The 17,929-nt window shown below is 44.6% G+C and overlaps 2 protein-coding genes across 8 annotated transcripts in view; both read left to right on the forward strand.

The window, feature by feature from the left end:
• Positions 1–4,417, forward strand: part of hdac10 (histone deacetylase 10) — a 6,074-nt gene extending 1,657 nt beyond the window's left edge. Inside the window, exons 3-19 of one of the 2 annotated variants that reach the window (XM_054733566.2) lie at positions 42–138; positions 214–311; positions 476–580; positions 670–735; positions 817–946; positions 1,230–1,295; positions 1,374–1,433; positions 1,578–1,667; positions 1,775–1,881; positions 1,956–2,023; positions 2,265–2,511; positions 2,583–2,673; positions 2,785–2,867; positions 3,215–3,271; positions 3,351–3,432; positions 3,525–3,713; positions 3,847–4,417. In XM_054733566.2, coding sequence (XP_054589541.1) covers positions 42–138; positions 214–311; positions 476–580; positions 670–735; positions 817–946; positions 1,230–1,295; positions 1,374–1,433; positions 1,578–1,667; positions 1,775–1,881; positions 1,956–2,023; positions 2,265–2,511; positions 2,583–2,673; positions 2,785–2,867; positions 3,215–3,271; positions 3,351–3,432; positions 3,525–3,713; positions 3,847–4,038 — 1,828 coding nt within the window. In that variant the 3' untranslated portion in view covers positions 4,039–4,417. Of the gene's footprint in view, positions 1–41; positions 139–213; positions 312–475; positions 581–669; positions 947–1,229; positions 1,296–1,373; positions 1,434–1,577; positions 1,668–1,774; positions 1,882–1,955; positions 2,024–2,264; positions 2,512–2,582; positions 2,674–2,784; positions 2,868–3,214; positions 3,272–3,350; positions 3,433–3,524; positions 3,714–3,846 lie in introns of both variants that reach the window. The other variant, XM_015963970.3, reaches the window with a different exon arrangement.
• A 664-nt stretch (positions 4,418–5,081) lies between these two features.
• Positions 5,082–17,929, forward strand: part of parvb (parvin, beta) — a 28,099-nt gene continuing 15,251 nt past the window's right edge. The window contains exon 1 of one of the 6 annotated variants that reach the window (XM_015963972.3): positions 5,082–5,281. In XM_015963972.3, coding sequence (XP_015819458.2) covers positions 5,167–5,281 — 115 coding nt within the window. In that variant the 5' untranslated portion in view covers positions 5,082–5,166. Of the gene's footprint in view, positions 5,282–6,484; positions 6,605–12,552; positions 12,736–17,929 lie in introns of those variants that run through there. The other 5 variants (XM_015963973.3, XM_070550301.1, XM_070550300.1 and 2 more) reach the window with 5 other exon arrangements.

Here is a 17,929-nt window from a genome sequence, read left to right on the forward strand (position 1 = left end):
AAAAATAAAAATCTTTGTGGGGTTTTCTGTTCTCCTAACAGTGACGAATACCTGGAAGCAGTGAAAAAGACTCCTTACATGACTCTGGAGGACTTAAAGGAATTCACCCTGCAGTTTGGTGACGTCTACTTCCACCCAGTTAGTCTCGTGCTCAGTGAAAGTGTTGGACATGAAGTTTGGGATGATCACGCTCTGTATTGTTTGCTGTTTTAGAACATCTATCGCTGTGCCAAATTGGCTGCAGGTTCTGCTCTGCAGCTGGTGGACAGTGTTATGATGGAGCGGGTCAGGAACGGGATGGCTCTGGTCAGGTGAGATGGATCTACTGGCGATGAAAGAAGCTCACCTGATTATTTTATTGTAAAATGATTAAAAGGGTCACATTAGATGTAGAAATCATTCATAGGGCGTGGAATTTATCTGATAATCTGTGTACCCTAACTTCTGACGAGATGTTAAGTGCCTCTGTTAACAGACCACCAGGACACCACAGCATGCGCAGTGCTGCTAGTGGTTTCTGCGTGTTCAACAATGTGGCCATAGCAGCTCGATATGCGAAGCAGAAGTATGGAGTCAAACGGTAGCCCAACCTTTTCACCTGCATGTTTAGTCCACTAATAACTTATTACTGTTGGGTTCTTCCAAAGCAGCCAGTTGCTTGTTTTTCAGGGTGCTGATTGTAGACTGGGACATACATCACGGTCAGGGGGTGCAGTACTGCTTTGAAGACGATCCCAGGGGAGTGTTTGGTAAAGGCAGAATCATATTTGGTTGTCTTAAATGTAACATTCTGGTTTTTGTTTTGTTTATATTTAACAGTGTTCTCTACTTTTCGTGGCACCGATATGAACACCAGAAATTTTGGCCACAGCTCAGAGAGTCAGACTACGACAGTGTTGGAAAAGAGAAAGGAGCTGGGTTTAATATAAACCTACCATGGAACCAGGTGGCTAAACTCAGGAGTATCCAGCACTATCATCTGTTACGCTTTAATACCTTCCAAATGTGTCAAATTTCAGGTTGATGCATATTCAGATTTGATTGTATTCATCTTTATTTTTATTTTGTCATAAATGATGATGTGTCTGTTATAAATTTGCTTTTAGGTGGTTTTTAACTGCTTCCTTCGTCTGACGATGCTTATTAAGCTGCTTGCTTGCACCTCATTCTGGTTCAAATCAAATGTAAACTCGCCCTTGTGTCACAAAGGCTGTTTGTTTTTATTTCAGGTGGGAATGGAAAACAGTGATTATCTTTCGGTCTTCTGTCATGTTCTGCTGCCTGTTGCGTATGAGGTGAGTCATTCCTAAAACACTCACCTGTTTGAAGTGGTTATTAAAACCCTTCTCTGACCGGCTGATGCTGTGTCTCAGTTTTGCCCAGACCTGGTGTTGGTGTGTGCAGGCTTTGATTCAGCCATCGGTGACCCAGAGGTAAAAAAAAAAAATACAGTTTACTGAATTCCAACATGGAAGCACTATTGCAGGAATTTGACTGGTTTTATTTTCTTTTGACTGGGTAGAACGTAAGAAGCATCTGAGTCAGAAGATGGAAAACATGTTTTTCTGTGTTTTCAGGGGGAAATGTGTGCAACTCCAGACATTTTTGCACATCTGACTCATCTTCTGATGAACCTGGCAGGAGGCAGACTGTGTGCCGTTTTGGAGGTTGGACAACGTGCACTCACTCAGAAAAAAACAGGATAATTCCCTGTCTGAAGGATTCAGAACTTCTTCCAAGCATTCATGTTTGAATCCAGATGTTTTTGCTCCAGGGAGGATACAACTTGACCTCTCTGCCTCAGTCGGTGTGCCAGACCGTCCAGACGTTACTGGGAGATCCTCTGCCTCAGCTCGCCAACCTCAGCGGTCCCTGTAGAAGGTGAGTGTCTCCCTCAGTGGAACGTTACGGTCTGAGGATTGTGTGACTGCAGGGATTTTGTTTCTGCCTTGCAGCGCGCTCGAGTCTCTTCAGTGTCTCCGATCAGCTCAGAAACAATACTGGGGCAGCCTCAAACACACAGGTGGGATTAGCACCTGTGCAGGACACGCGAACAACAAAGCCAGTTGACAGAATTTTGTGTTTTACAGAGCTACGGTGTTTTAGTTGTAAACTAACCTTCCTAATGCATAGAATGCCATTCTTTTTGTTTCACGTGTGCTCAGCCTCTCATAAATACAAACATGAGACCGTTTCTGAGGAATGGAAGCAAGAAAGCCTAAAGCAAGTGGTAATATCTGACTTTTGTCCACTTTCTCCTCTAGCCAGTCCAACAGCTGCAAACATCAGCACCAAACGCATCAGAATAGCAGAAGGTGAAGTAGAAGAAGAAGAAAAGACGGAATTGGGAGAGGAAGAAAAGAACTCGGAGGAGAAGGTTTGGCACGAGCCTCCAAAGCGTCCCTGTCCTCCTATTCGCGCTGCTTCGGTGCTTCCTGATGATGTGGCGTGTCCTGATGGATGTAAACGCATCACGAAGGACATCCATCCACTCGTAGTCAGCAGACTGAAGTAAGAACCATTCAAGGGAACAAGCTTAACTCATGGTTTCATTATCTACATGAACACGTCTGTTTGTAAAGGGACCATTTGGTCCAAGAGGCAGAAGACGGTGATGCTCTGGCTACCTTCTCTACACTCGTTAGTCTGGTGCAGAAAATGGAGAAGAATGAGGTAAAACCAGGATGATTTTGTGTTTTTGTTCCACTGGTTCAATCATCTAAGCACACATTTTGTTTTGGTTTGATTTGCTGGCATTCTAACGAGATATCGGCTCCTCTTCAGGTCGGCAGCGGCTTGGCTCTGGTTGGTGATGTCATCAAGGCCATGATGTGTGTTGTCCAACACGTCTCACCTGATCTCAACAGGTGAAGGAACTCTAACATAGATAGTTTTAGTTTAAAACTCACTCAAAAAGAAAAAGGTGATACGTGTTGTTTCGAGGACTGGAGCAGATGCCGTCTTCACTTCTGATTTGTCTGCAAACAAAACCTGCTAAGTAATTTTTATCCTCCACTGATGCTCGTTTGGAGGATTGGAAACAACTTTGTGTTTAACCTCCCTGTAATTGAAGAGATTAGAACAAAATGTCAGGGGTGTAACGCCTAAAACAAACATCACATGTGAAGGGAAGTGGACCTGAGGAAGGGTTAGAAAGGTCCTCCAGACATGCAACACCACTAAACGTGTGATGGTCGCTCCTGTCTTGCTGCAGGGTTCTGGTTGTGTGTGTCGGTAACGGGAAGATCCCCAGCCACATCTCCAGAGACGGGTGATTTTTGTTTTATTTAAATCGTGTAAAAATACTTAATTACAGCGAGAACGACAATCAAAAACATTTCTGTCTTTAGGAAAGTTCTTGTGCTTCAGATCAGCAGTGATGCCTCAGAGGAACAGCAGAGCAAACATTATATTTCGGTGTGTTTACAGAAGGTAATGTGGATAATTCACCTGTTCCATTGTTATTATTTTATAATGTGATGGTTAAGCGTTAAAGTCTTGTGTTTATTTTTGTGGTCCTTCAGGGTTGCTGTAACACATCCGGGTTCATGCAGGCTGTTTTGGGCCTCCTCCTACCTGTTGGATACGAGTACAACCCCGATCTTGTGGTTCTGGTCCGGATGCCTGATAGTGGAGTGTGTGACGTTGTGTGGAAACAGCTAACCGGTCTGCTGCAGAGCTTTGCTAAAGGACACACACTGGTGCTGATGCAGGTGAGAAGGCCAGGGCACGTTCTACATCAAAGTGATTAGAGGAACTTAAATTTTGCAGCTGAAGTGTGTCTTAATTCAAGTGTCTGCTCTAGTTTTGGTTTATTGGGATGTATTTTCCTATTTTTTATTCCAGGAGAAGGAGAATTCATGTGTGGGTCCTACAGCCTCCATCCTCCTCGGGGATCCAGCACCTCCTCTGGAAACCCTTCAGGCCCCAGACAGAGAGGATGTAGATGCTGTGGAAAGACTGAGGCGCCGACTGCAGGCTGACTGGAAACTTTTGCAGACAACAAGTGAATACACATCAGGAGCTGTTCAGCATTAGTCTTCATCAAACATCCACTAAGCTGAAAATAAAGTCTAATCTCAAATCTAGCTGTAAAACAATAACAGAAATTGTTCCGCTCCTGTTGTTTTTCCAAGGATCAGATGAATTATGTGAAATATTTTTGGCACTTTTTCCCAACTTTCATTACACATGTGATCTTAGAAGGAGCAGAAGATTTTTATACAACCCCTCTCAAGAACACACTAGCACATTAGCTGCTCTCTGAATTATTAATGATTTATTATTTAAATCATTTTTAGACTAAAATTTTACTGACATATTTTAAATGTAATTTGTACATTTAGTAATCTTTTTCATTGTTTAGCTAATAAAGAATTTTGAATGCAAAATGAGAATAAAAACGTTTTCTGTCCAACTTTTCTGCACCAAAGCGTTCAGACCTCTTCAGCTGCTTTCCTTCTTGTCGTGCTTTCCTGATTTTTATCGGACAGCAGTAACTCAGGAGGTAGAGCAGGTTGTCCACTAATCGGAAGGTTGTGGGTTTGATCCTGGCTTCTGACAGAGAATTCTGCTGTTGAGTCCTTGGGCAAGACACTTAATCCACTTTGCCTGCAGGTGGCGGTCAGAGGGACTGATGGTGCCTGTTCTCAGAAGCCTCACCTGTCAGAGCCCCCCAGGGCTGCTGTAGCTCATCACCTCGGTGTGTGACTGGATGAATGATACACTAAATAAGTATAAAGCACTTTGGAGTTCTCTGCCCCTAAAAGGTGCTCTTCTTGTCACCGAATGGAGTTGTACTTGCAACAAAAGATTGAATTTAATTTTGAGGTGTGTGTATTTTGAGAATTTTCTCAACATTTCCTCCCTGCTTTTTCCTCAGTGGCTTTAATGTGCTCAGCATGCTTTAGCGATTCCTTTAAGTTACCGTACAAGGAGCCTCTTGGGTCTAAAAGCTGGCTGCAGAGCGTAGGTGCTGCTACTCTGACCTACAGGGGGCGCTGTGGCTGAAGGAAGAATCTCCTCCAGTGTGAGTCAGTAACAGATGCCTCTTGTGATGGATCTGTGTGTGTGTGTGTGTGCTGTGATTAGATTGTTCTCCGCCCCCTGAATGCAGCATAGGGAGGAGTGAGCTGAATAACGGACTAAAGTGATCTCACAAACATCATGTCTCTGACTCCGAGCACATCTGCCAACCTGCAGTCCACCAGAATGAAAAAGGAAGAGTCCTTCTTGGGAAAATTAGGAGGAACGTTGATCCGTAAGAAAAAATCTAAAGAAGGTGAGATTTATTAGACTTTCTGTGAGGCCTGTTTGTTTTGTGTGGTAACTGTCCATGGTGCTGCAGTTATCATAAACCTTCCTTAAGACTAAATGATCAGATTCATATAACCTTATAAATGTAGATGTTCTTAATGAGGGTTTCTCATGTTGCTAGGAAGTGAGTCAGTGTTTCTCATCAGGGAAGCGAAGCTGACAAATTTAGGACCTTTAAAGGGAAATATGCTTCTGAATAAAAAAGTGTCAGAAAGACCTCAGAACAGTTCCCTGTGGCATTCGGCATGGAGTCGGTGAGTATAAATAGATCACACACTCTCAGGCACGTGATAAGAAAGTTTAGAAGGTTAAAGGTGTGAGAAAGTCTGTTTTAGATATCAATAAACTTTTGTTCAAGTATTTTATGACAAACCAGCCTGGGTCTGGTTCAGAGGGACAGCTGCAAGGCCCAACACTTCAATCAGTGTGTGTGTGTGTGTGTGTGTGTGTTTGTATGTATGTGTGTTTTCTCAACCATCTGTTTGTAATTCCTGTTAGAGGGCCACCAGTGGGAGGTGGTCAGGGATGCTTAAACCATTCAGGCGCCTCTTTGACCTCCACCCTCCACCTCCAAATGTTGATTATTTACACCCGTTTTTAAAGAAGTAAAAACTCACCATGTGTGGACAAAGTGATGTTATCCTTTTTATTGAGAGAATTAGTCAGAGAAAATGGTCTCTGAGCAGCTTTGTTTGATATATTTTGCACTAATTCCCCAAAACATGAATAGTTTTTGCTGAAACCATCAGATTGTTGGAGCTTTGTTAGAACTCAAGTCTGAAAACAGCAAATGAAACAAATCATTTCTTGACATTTGAAACATCTTCAGGTCAACAAGATGAGAACATGATAAAAACACTCAGAGGTTTGGGGTCATTTCTTGTCTTTTGTAGAAACACGTGGAACGCATAAACAGATAAAACATCAGAGATTGTCAGTTTAAAAAAAATCAAGATTTTAATGGAATAAAACTTCTTCAAATGTTGCTAAAACAATTTTTACAGCAATTATGGATTCTTGCTGGCAGTTTTAAAGGGTTGTGTGTGTGTGTGTGTGTGTGTGTGTGTGTGTGTGTGTGTGTGTGTGTGTGTGTGTGTGTGTGTGTGTGTGAGACTTCTACTTGTCCTGATAAACAGAAAGGAAGTGTGTTTCTTAGACAAGACTGCAAAAAGTTTAACGGTTTATCTACAAGTAGTTTGAGGCGGAGGCTGTTGTATCCTGGCTGTTTTAACTGTTTTTACTCTGAAAGCTAAAAACACACTTTTCTCTAGAATGGAAGCTGATTACAGTAAGTCATCTGTTTTTCCAACTGTTCTCTTTATAACTGCCCACGTTCAGCAAAAATACCTACTTATCTAAAAGTATTCACTTAAGCTAACATTAGTTTACATGTACTAAAATATAGCACAGCTTTTTATATTTGTAATTTCAATATTTAAATTTACACAACTATTGGACAATAATGAAGGAAAAATTACTGCCCATGTTCAAAAAACAGCCAGTAAGAAAAGAAATGCTGAATTTACTTAACTAAATTATGTCAACTGGTTCCACTACACCAGTGGTACTCAACCTTTTTTGACTGATGTACCCCCTTTGAAATATTTTTTTCAGCCGAGTACCCCCTAATGAGCGCAAAAGCATTGGGGGGAGGACTCTGGGATTTTGGGATAATGAATTTAGCCTACTTCTACTGAATATAAAACACATTTTATGAACTTTTACTTATATTTTCCTAAAATATTTATTAAATAATTCTTTTTTTTAAAGATTTTCCATGGATACTGTTTTTTTAAATGAATGTACATTTTCTCACGTACCCCCGGAGTTTCTTTATGTACCCCCAGGGGTACGCGTACCCCCATTTGAGAAAGGCTGCACTACACTACTTTGTTTTGGAACTAGTTGACAGAATTTGGTTAAATAAATTCAACATTTCATTTCTTACTGTATATATTAGCAAACTATATCTGTGTTTAATTTACATAGTTTCAATCATTTAATGCTGCAGTTCAATTCAGTTCAATTCAATTCAAAAATACTTTATTAATCCCAGAGGGAAATTGATTGCTGTAGTAGTTCAGAATAACAATAATAATCAAGTCATCAAAGAGTTATTGTATATTACAATGGCTGTTGGCAGGAAGGATCTCCAGTAGCGGTCAGTGTTGCAGCAAAACTGAAGAAGCCTCTGACTGAAGACACTCTTCCGTTGTCGGACATTCTTGTGAAGAGAATGCTCAGGGTTGTCCATTATTTTCTTGATTCTCTGGAGAATCCGTCTTTGCATTATCTCCTCCAGTGGTTCCAAAACTGCCGAAACTCTGGCTGAGACCTTGAAAGGGCTTGGAGTTCCTACATCTTGTTGGCCAGTGATCTCACATTGCCCATTATGATCGATGGAAGAGATGGGTTGAATTTCCTCTTTCTCTGTCTCCATTTTGCTCCCACTCTGCATCCACGCTTCTTGCGTTTTAGCTCATTTGGGATTTGTGGTTTCAGTCGAGGTATCATTTCAGCCTTTCCAATGTTAATCAGCTGCTCCCGGTTGTAAACCAGCTTGTTGCCATGGTTACGCATCATAACAAATGCTCAAAAAGTGAAAAAAGTTTAAAAAATAGCAGTAAAAATCCTCCAAGCTTCACCAGAAACAGAAAAGTAAAGTGTCCAAAAAAATTGTTTTTCTTGAGAAACTAGAAGAAAAAATACCCAAGAAAAGGCTAAACTTATAGTCAACAGAGCTACTCCAACATGCAGCCGCCCAGAGCAGCACAGTTTTATATAATTCAAGAACAACATTAATACAACTTGACAGAATAAAATAAAAATAACATTTTGGTAACACTTTACAATAAGGGTTTATTATTAACATTACTTTGTGCATTATAAAGCATTAAAAACTATTGAAAGAGAGCAAGAATGTAAACCAACATTTTCCTTGTTGTTGTTGAATGAAGACGGATCAAAAGTAGCATGCCAAAAAAATCAAAGACGTGTGACCTAGGCTACTTTTAACGTAAATCAGAAAGTAGAAAAAGGCGAGAGAAAAACTCGTTTTCTGAACAAGCATTCCTAGTCACGTCACAAGGTAACCACTCCTTCTACAGCTACATGTTCCAACCCACTTCATGCTACCACAGAGCCACGGTAAACTGGGCCCCTACTAGCACCAGCTAGCTGTTAGCTTCAGCTAGCAATCTAGACTACAGGCACCTTATTGGTCCACATTACCTCCCGCTCTAATGCTTGTGTGTTGCTGTAAGAGATCAACAATCATGTCTTGTGCTGTTGTAGTACCAATCGCTTTTGTACGTACAACAAATCACGCAAGTTTTACAGAATTCAATCAACTCGCAGACTCACAACCCTTTCAACGCAAACAAAAGACATCTTTAGTTAGAAGCTATCAGAAGGAGTGACTGGAAAGAGCAGATCATTAAAAATGCTCAAATCTGCAGCAATGACTTCATATCAGGTAGGCTAACAACAACAACGCTATAAGTGAATATCAGATAGATTTACAGTACAGTGTACAAAATTGAACACAGAACATGTATTTAGCTAAAACAAAAATAAAACTGTTTATGTACTAATATTACCCACGTTGGTTGTGTGGAGTGAGCTACCATCACATATAAAAAGGATGGAGATATCCCACCCATTGCTCAGTGGGAGACAAGTTTGAAGCCAAATGGGAGGTTCCCACCACTGCTATTTTGGCCGTGTCACAGGTCTCGTCACACCCAGAGAGTCCAAAATTGGGAAAATATGTGGGGCTGTTACGATTGGAACAGGGTTGAAACCAAATTAAATAATGTAGCCACTAGCTAACTTAGCTAACCCAAGAAGCCAAGAATGACCTTCAGGATAGCCCACCCACACGGCCACCTGGCTTCCGTGTGAGCCTGTCATGCTAGTAGCTTCAATATGGAGGTGTAAGTACCACAGTGATTCTCGCACAAATGGCAATAAAACCCTTCTGATTCTGATTATTATCCTGTCTGTTAAAATACAAGCAGAGCCTCAGACCACTGTGATTGGAGCCGGGCACCCTGGCCGCTTACGTGAGGTCATGCTCTGCCTCTGTCGGAAATCAGCGGGAGATTAGCTACACGCTAACTCAAGCTAACGGAGGTTTCTCAGGCCCTATTAGCGAGAGAAATGTGGTAAAGCGAAATCAACTCAAAGAGCAGTGGTGTTTCTGTAAACTCCCTCAGAGACCTCCACAGTTGAACAGCAAACTAAAACCTAGCATGGAAGCCAGGCAGACGCGACCCCCTTGGAAGATGGGAGCTTGTGGTGGGTAGCAGCTGTTCCTGGCTCAGAGAGAACCTCGTGAATGTTTGACCGCGCAGCGAAGCCTCGAAGACCCTGCTAGCTAGCAGCATACGAGTTCCGGTACCCAGTCAGCCAGCCCCACCAACACGTTATATTTCAACCCGACTTTGAGCAAGCAGCATTTCCCCCCATTCAACCAGTGAAATAAAGTACAGAAATATAATTTTACTTACTGATAAACAGAAGCAGAAACTGCTTGGATGATCTGTTAGTGCAGTCAATAAGCACAGTTTGCCCTCTTTGTCCAAATTATTTGATGATTAAGATCCAAACACAAACACAGAGGACACACCCATAGTTCAGTCAAAATGGCTGCACATCTATTAACGTGAGGTCCAGGCTGAGGCCTTTCCCCAGAGCTAGCTCTGAAGTCGCGTGTCTCTGATGCTCATTACAATTTTTCTCAACTGCTAAAGCACAATTCCTGAAACCTTGCTCCCTTTTCTCAAAACATTAAACACAAAACCTCAGCTTCAAGCACGATTTACACAACCTCGCATTCCTCTTGCAAAATCAAACGTTCGCCTCAAAACAGTTTTAGCTGTGCTCAAAATCAAACACTACTCTCAAATCATGAACAAATCACTCAAAATTACATACACCATGAAGCAGTCAGTAAACAATACACCAAAAAATGGAAAGCACAATGTTCAGGGCCATACAATTTGTTTATTGTACCATGAACAGCCTGCAGTCCATTGTGCTACAGCGTTCAATGACAGTAAAAAAAAAACATTAAATGAAAAACATCAAAGGACAAAACATGTTATCAATGAGCCTCTTCCTGTCTGGGCTGGGTCAGGCCACAGCACTTCATGGACATCACATGCAATATTTTCCCTCCTGAGGCTCAAATTGGGTTGCACTCTTAAGTCCTGCTTCCCTCATTGTCAGCCCACGGACAACAACATAGTCTATGATTGTTGCTCAATGTCCACTCTTTGTCTTGCTCTTCCTCTTCATCTTCCTCTTTCTTGCCCTCCTCCTCATCCCCCACCTCACATACACACCCGTCCTTGTCCTCTCACGTGAATTCTTCTATCCATTGTCACACGTTCTCATTCCCACCTTCAACAACCTGTTTGCTCTCCGAACTTGCTTATATTGGTGGTCACATCATTTGAAACAAGTGAAATCTATTTTGACTGATTGTGTTCAATCAGTGACATTTGTGCTCTTGTTATGGGTAAATGTGCCACTTGTGTTTACCGTTATGGATGACATGTACATTAGAGTGCAGAATGTGTTTTATGAATGAGAATGCATTTAGAGTTTTGCTAAACCGTGTGAAATTGTTTAAGGTTTTGACAACAGTCTCAACAGTTAGCTTAATGAGTTCAAGCAACTGAGAACTTTCTTCAGTCAATGGATTTTAGTGTTATAGCAATTGAGAAAAACTAATTATTCAGAATTTTAAAAGTTTATTTACACTTAAACAGAAGAGTTACAACAAAAATCACCTCCCTTAGAGATGTCATGAATGTAAACTAGATCTATTAAACCTAAAATGTTGTTTTGAACCATGTAAACATGTTTATTTTTGATGTGAAATTAGCATTTTTAATATGGGAGTCAATGAGGATTTGCTCACTTCTGGTGCCAGCCCCTAGTGGATGAGGCTGGAACTGCAATTTTGTCGGCTTCATAAAATTCAGACCAAAATGGCCCCTTGCTAGTGAAAGAATGGGGAATTTATACCCTCTGCTGGCTAAATCTAGATCAACACTTTAGATTTGTAAAACTATAGAAAAAAGGGAACATGGGGAGTTGCTGCCCTCCGGTGTTTGAAAGCTGGTACTAAACTATACTCCTTTATTATTTAGCTAAATCAAAATTAAACTATATGACCAGTAATCAACATGCTGGTTGTGTAGCTTGGCCTTCTTGTAAGTGTTACTCATATTTTAAATTAAAAGTCAAAATATACACTAAGCACATTAACTTAAAGACGTATGCCTTAAGGGGATATCACCACATGTTATGAGAGTTATAATACTTTATTTTGAAAATGTGTAGAGATAACATTTTATCTATAATCTAATATATACCCAATAACTTTTGACCCTAATTTATAATAAAAACCTGCAGCACAAGATTTTCTCCAGAAGAGGAGCTGTAGTTATTTTACAACATGAGTTAGTAAGTGTAAATGTGACATAAGGAGTTTCAACACACTCACAAGCAGACTCCTTGCTGCTGTTACTCACCGATGCCGGAGCCGATGTAAATACCTACTGCTATATTTAAGTTCCAGTCTGTCTCCTCTGTGCTGAGCAGCATTATTTATATCTGTGCGCCACAGTAAGTCGTCTCTTTTCCCTCGGGAGCAGAGGAACCCAGCTGAAGGAAGGGGGTTGATTTCAGTCTGCTTATTGCTTGCTGTTGTTGATGATGCAGGCTGATTAGAACATTTCTAAAGCAGATGACATTTCCCTGTGAGTCCCCATGGTTGTGACAAATCTCCATGTCTTGTTTCTCAGCGCACCAGAGGAGTTCCTTACATGAGTTTGTGCTGTGATGCTGCAGGAGATGGATGCATTTAATGCTGACTTTGTGTGTATCAGTGTAATTCTATTAACTGGAACAGAGGCTCGATTGATTATCTGAAGCAACAGAAGATATTAACAACCCTACTTTGGTCCAAGACCATTGTGTTGTAATTTGTTAACACACACACACACACACACACACACACACACACACACACACACACACACACACACACACACACACACACACACACACACGCTTGCACATGCAGATACCCCCCCTCCCAACCTGTCTGGTAACCGGAGTGCAGACGTGGGGTGGAGGGACAGAAATAAACACGTGATGACTCCCCTGCCTCTGCTCAACTGCACTGACTTCACTACACACACACACACACACACGCACACGCACACGCACACGCACACGCACACACACACACACACACACACACACACACACACACACACACACACACACACACAGGACATTATTACACCCCTGCTTTTCCCACCTTCGCTTGCTGCCATCAGGGAGAGTCCGTTGTTGGGGACATGGCCGGGCTGTTGTGTGGGACAAAGAGGAAGAAACAAGGTAACATGAGTTTAATGTTGAATTATCAGGAACTTGGACATGGAAATGTGGAAGCGGGACCTGCTTAGCACACACCTGATCTAAACTCCTCACTTTGTTCTGTTATCTGCTAATAGAAGCAACCAGTTATATTGCACTTATTCTTGTGACCACTGAGGCTCATGATCTGCTTCCAGCATGAGGTCTAAGGCAGCAGAAGGGACACAGGCAGGAAGCGTCTTAATTATGATGAATCTCAGGTCGTCTGATCTGTAATTACAAAGCTAAATGCTGATCTGCGGCACGATTAAAGACTAAACGAGGATAAATCGTTGGGGAGATCTATTGGGACTACTTGTCCCAGGCTAATTTTGTTTATCTGCCCATGGCGCAAGCTTTGAAGGCAGAATTTTGTTCCGACTGACCCATAAAAACACTAATTTAAACCTTCACTCATTTGATGAATGGGTAAAAAAATGTGTTTTATTCTTTTAAGTATAGAAATTTAAATGTAGAATGATTTACTGTTTCGATCATGCTGCCTGTTCGGGCAGGGTTTATAAATGATGATGTAAGTGACGGAAATGACTGATTTTGGAGGATTGATTGCGGTTCAGCCCGTTGCAGGTTGAAATGCAGGAAGATAAAAGCATTAGAGACATTAGAGGTAGAAAGCATTTAAATCTCTGAAGTCCTGCAGCAGTCAGCAGGGAAAACACGTCAGCAGGAGTTTAATCTATTCAGAGCAAGACCCAAAGGGATGTGAGGAGTTCTTTGAGCTGCCTTCCATCGGTTTAAAATAAAAAATAAATGTTTATATAAGATAAAAGCTAAGTTATATTTTGAGAACTAACAACATGTCTATTTGGCCCCATGTCAGTGGATTTAGCTTCCTTACAACATAATCTTACCCTGGACAAAGGAAGCAGCACATGTGGGACATCTCTGAGAGCAGCTCACAGTCAAGCCTGAACAAACATTTGATAACAGCAGTTTGGAGGCTTATCCCTTACTCTGAGAGTCTGCAAAAACCACGAGAACCTATGGTCTCCATTAGTCCATGAAAGCACCCCACCCAACATCTTTAATACCAGACTATAAGATCATCTTCTGTTGGGAAATGTTGGAGCAATTGTTGTCAAATCTTTCAAATAGTATGCACGATTTTATGTCATCTCACAAGATTTTGCTCAAGCTGTTAGCATTTAGAAGATAGTAAACATCAGGTGTCAACATCACAGCTAGACAACAGAACTGGGAAGTTGGGCTAAAACAAACCACGTCGCCCTGGTGGCTGGTTTAAGTCCTAAACCTCCTTGTAGACAACATCACTCTGACTAAATAATAAAAATGCATCTCAAATGTTTACTTTTATTATTTGCCAATATGTTTGTATGCAATTATTTATTTAATACTTAGACAACGGCCACGATTGTGAATGGCAGGATAAGGTCAGACTTTCAGCCTCAGCTTTGCAGCATTGCAGCGTCTGGCTATCAAAAACTTTAGGTTACTGTCATAACCCCGGTTCTCTGAGTAACATGAGTGAGATGTCTCACTATGGGATACGCCCCTCCGCGGATTCCTCAGAAGCACTTATCTCAATACGCCAATCCTGATTGGCCAGTGACCGTGACGTACGCGTCCCCCTGCTACTATAAGTAGCAAGCGTCCCAACGTACGCACTATTCAAGATAAACACCTCTTCTCGCTTCACCCAGCAAGAAGGGTTGTCTGGTGAGACATCTCACTCATGTTACTCAGAGAACCGGGGTTACGACAGTAACCTAAAGTTCTCTTTCTTAACATTCGTTTCGATGTCTCACTATGGGATATGGAGACTCCCGTATTGCCAGACAGCTTATCCAGCGATCACCAACCTACAGGGATACGTCTTGGCCCGCCAAAGACCCCACACTCAGAATCGTGTGAGTCATTGCAGGGACCGAAACATCAAGCTTATAGAAGCGTGCAAATGCAAGTGGAGAAGCCCAACTTGCTGCAGCACAAATCTCCTGGATTGACAGCCCCCGAAAAAGGGCCCAAGAAGCAGACAGGCCCCTAGTAGAATGGCCCCTGAGCCCAACAGGAGCCTGAATGCCCTGACAGGAGAAAGCCATAGAAATAGCCTCCACAATCCAGTGGGAAAGCCTCTGCTTTGTGACGGGTTTCCCCTTACGAGGCCCACCCCATGACACAAAAAGCTGGTCCCCCCTGCGAAGGTTCTCCGTCCGATTCACATACTCCTTGAGTGCGCGAATCGGACACAGCTTGTGCAACCGCTCCTCCTCAGGAGAGGAGAAGGGTGGCGGGTAGAAAGCTGTGAGGATAATAGGAGAAAAGGAGCCCACCACCTTAGGCACAAAGGCAGGGTTGGGCTTCAGGGACACCTTCATGTCACCGGGTGCAAACTGGGTGCAGGATGGGTGCACAGAGAGAGCCTGTAAGTCACTAACTCGCTTTGCAGATACCAAAGCCAGGAGTAGCACCACCTTAAGAGACAAGATCTTAAGGTCCAGGCCGTCCATAGGTTCAAATGGAGGCCCGGAGAGGGCCGACAGCACCAAGGACAGATCCCATGAGGGCACCAGGGGTCGAGACACAGGGAGAAGCCTGCGCGCGCCCCTCATGAAGCTACACACCAGGGGGTGTTGACCTGCCAGTTTCTTCCCAAAACCCAAGTGTCGGGCGGAAATGGCTGCTAGGTACACTTTAATGGTGGAGAAAGCCTTCTTCCCATCCAACAAGTCTTGCAGGAAAGACAGAATGACGTTCACCGGGCATTGGAAGGGTGAGACCTCCCTGCCCTGACACCAGGCTTCAAACACCCTCCATTTACAGTCATATAGGGACCTAGTGGAGGGGGCCCTAGCATTCTGAATGGTTCGAATGACTGCCTGGGGCAGCTCTGCTGACACTAGCCCACACCCCTCAGGGGCCAGGCCCACAGGGCCAGCCGTTCTGGATGAGGGTGGAAGATCGAGCCTCCCGCTTGGGACACCAGGTCCCTGCGAAGTGGAAGTTTCCAAGGTTGGCCCTCCAGGAGCTGGAAAATGTCCGCCACCCAATGCATGGCTGGCCAGTATGGGGCCACCAGAATGAGAGTGTGGAGCTGGGTTCGTACCCTCAGCCAGGTGGGTGGTATCAGGGCCACTGGGGGAAAAGCGTAAAGCAGTCCCCGTGGCCAGTCGTGCGCCAGCGCATCCACGCCGAGTGGAGCGTCTCGGTCGCGCAGAGGACAGTGAGCATTCTCCTTGGAGGCAAAAAGATCCACTACGGCTGTGCCGAACCGGATCCAAATCTGTTCCAACACTGCTGGATGCAGGCTCCAATCCCCGTACAGGGGTGTCCCTCTGGACAACAGATACGCCCCCCGATTCAGAACACCCGGGACATGGGTGGCTCTGATTGAGAGGAGATGCCTGCTGCACCATAGGATCAGTCTGCGTGCCAGCGTGTGTAACCGCATGGAGCGCAGCCCCCCCTGGTGGTTTATATATGCCACAGTCATGGTGTTGTCTGTTCTCACTAGGACATGATGGCTGGAGAGAAAAGGCAGGAAGCGCCTCAGGGCTAGAAAGACCGCGAGGAGTTCCAGATAATTTATGTGTGTCCCCCAGAGCTCTCTGCTCCACACACCCCTGACAGAGCGACCCTCCAAGAGCCCCCCCCCCCCCCCCCCCCCCCCCAACCTGACAGGCTCGCATCTGTCGTGACCACTTTCCTCACGAGAACCAACCCCAAAGGCACCCCCTGTGCCAAGAGGGAGGGGTGACGCCAACAGCGAAGCGCCGCGACGCACGCTGCAGAGACCGTCACCCTGCGCGCTCTGTGGCGCACTGGAGAGAGACCCAGAGAAGCCACCCAGCGTTGAGAATCTCTCATGTGTAGACGGCCGAGTGGTACCACTGAAATAGCCGACACCATGAGACCCAAAAGCCTGAGGCATAACACAAACCGCAACGAACTGTTTAGGCGGAAGGGCGCCAGGCAGAACGAGAGCACGTTCACGCGCGGTGCCGAGAGACGGGCCGTGAACGCCCCTGAGTCCAGATTCAGACCTAGAAAGGTTATTTTCTGGGAGGGGAGTAAAGCGCTATTCTGCCAGTTTATTCTGAAACCCAGACCACACAAGTGAGGGATCACAACCAGCGTGTTTGACGCTGTCTCCTCTCTGGACCGTGCCAGCAGGAGCCAGTCGTCTAAATACGTGGCCAGCCGAATGCCCCTCCCTCTCAGAGGGGCGATCGCCGCCTCCGTACACCTGACAAACACCCTCGGGCTCAGCGAGAGGCCGAATGGGAGCACGGTGTATTCGTAACACACTCCCTGAAAGGCAAACCTTAGAAATTTCCTGTGTGGAGGGTACACGGGAACATGAAAGTATGCGTCCCTCAGGTCGATTGAGGTGAACCAGTTGCTCTGGTGAATCAGACGCAAAAGGGATGAGAGCGTGAGCATTTTGAATCTGTACTTTCTGAGGCATCGGTTCAGGGCCCTCAGATCCAGGATTGGGCGAATCCCGGTCCCTCCCCGCTTCGGGACCAGGAAGTACCTGGAGTAGAAACCGCTCTGAGACCGATCGGGAGGCACAATGCATATCGCTCCCTTCTCCAGCAGGGAGGAGATTTCTCCCTGAAGGACGTGAGCTGACGACCCCTGGGCGTGGGAGAACACTACGCCGGAGAATCGAGGAGGAACAGAAGCGAATTGGAGCCTGTAACCCCTCGAAATAGTTCTCAGCACCCAACGTGAAGCAGAAACCGCTGTCCATTCCTCCATGTGAGTGGAGAGCGGTGACACAGCCGTGACACACGGAGCAGCAGCTCCCTCCAGAGGTTGTGGGGCAGCGGTGCTCGTGGCAGCCACTGCACATGCGCGGGGGCTTTGTGCTTTGACGGCCCAGGTTTACTGGGACGACCCGTGGCTGGCGGGGAAAGTCCGCCAGGGGCCGCCCCCGCCTGGAACCGCTCATGGGTGACATTTTTATTGATTTTTGCTGCGCCCTTGACATCTTGTCTGGAAGCGACAGCGAACCTTTTAATGCTCCTTGAGCGTGACATGTTTGTGAAAAACAATGTGAGTGCTTGTGACGTGTGTTTTGAGCCGGCACCGCCGGCTGCACGTCCTGGCCCCACATTGGACCGCTCGGGGACTCTGCCGGAGGGGTTCCGTGAGGGGGGGAGAAGGCACCATGGCAACATCGAACAGGAGG

This window comes from Nothobranchius furzeri, chromosome 4 (genome assembly GCF_043380555.1).
Source record: "Nothobranchius furzeri strain GRZ-AD chromosome 4, NfurGRZ-RIMD1, whole genome shotgun sequence".
Lineage (NCBI taxonomy): Eukaryota > Metazoa > Chordata > Actinopteri > Cyprinodontiformes > Nothobranchiidae > Nothobranchius > Nothobranchius furzeri.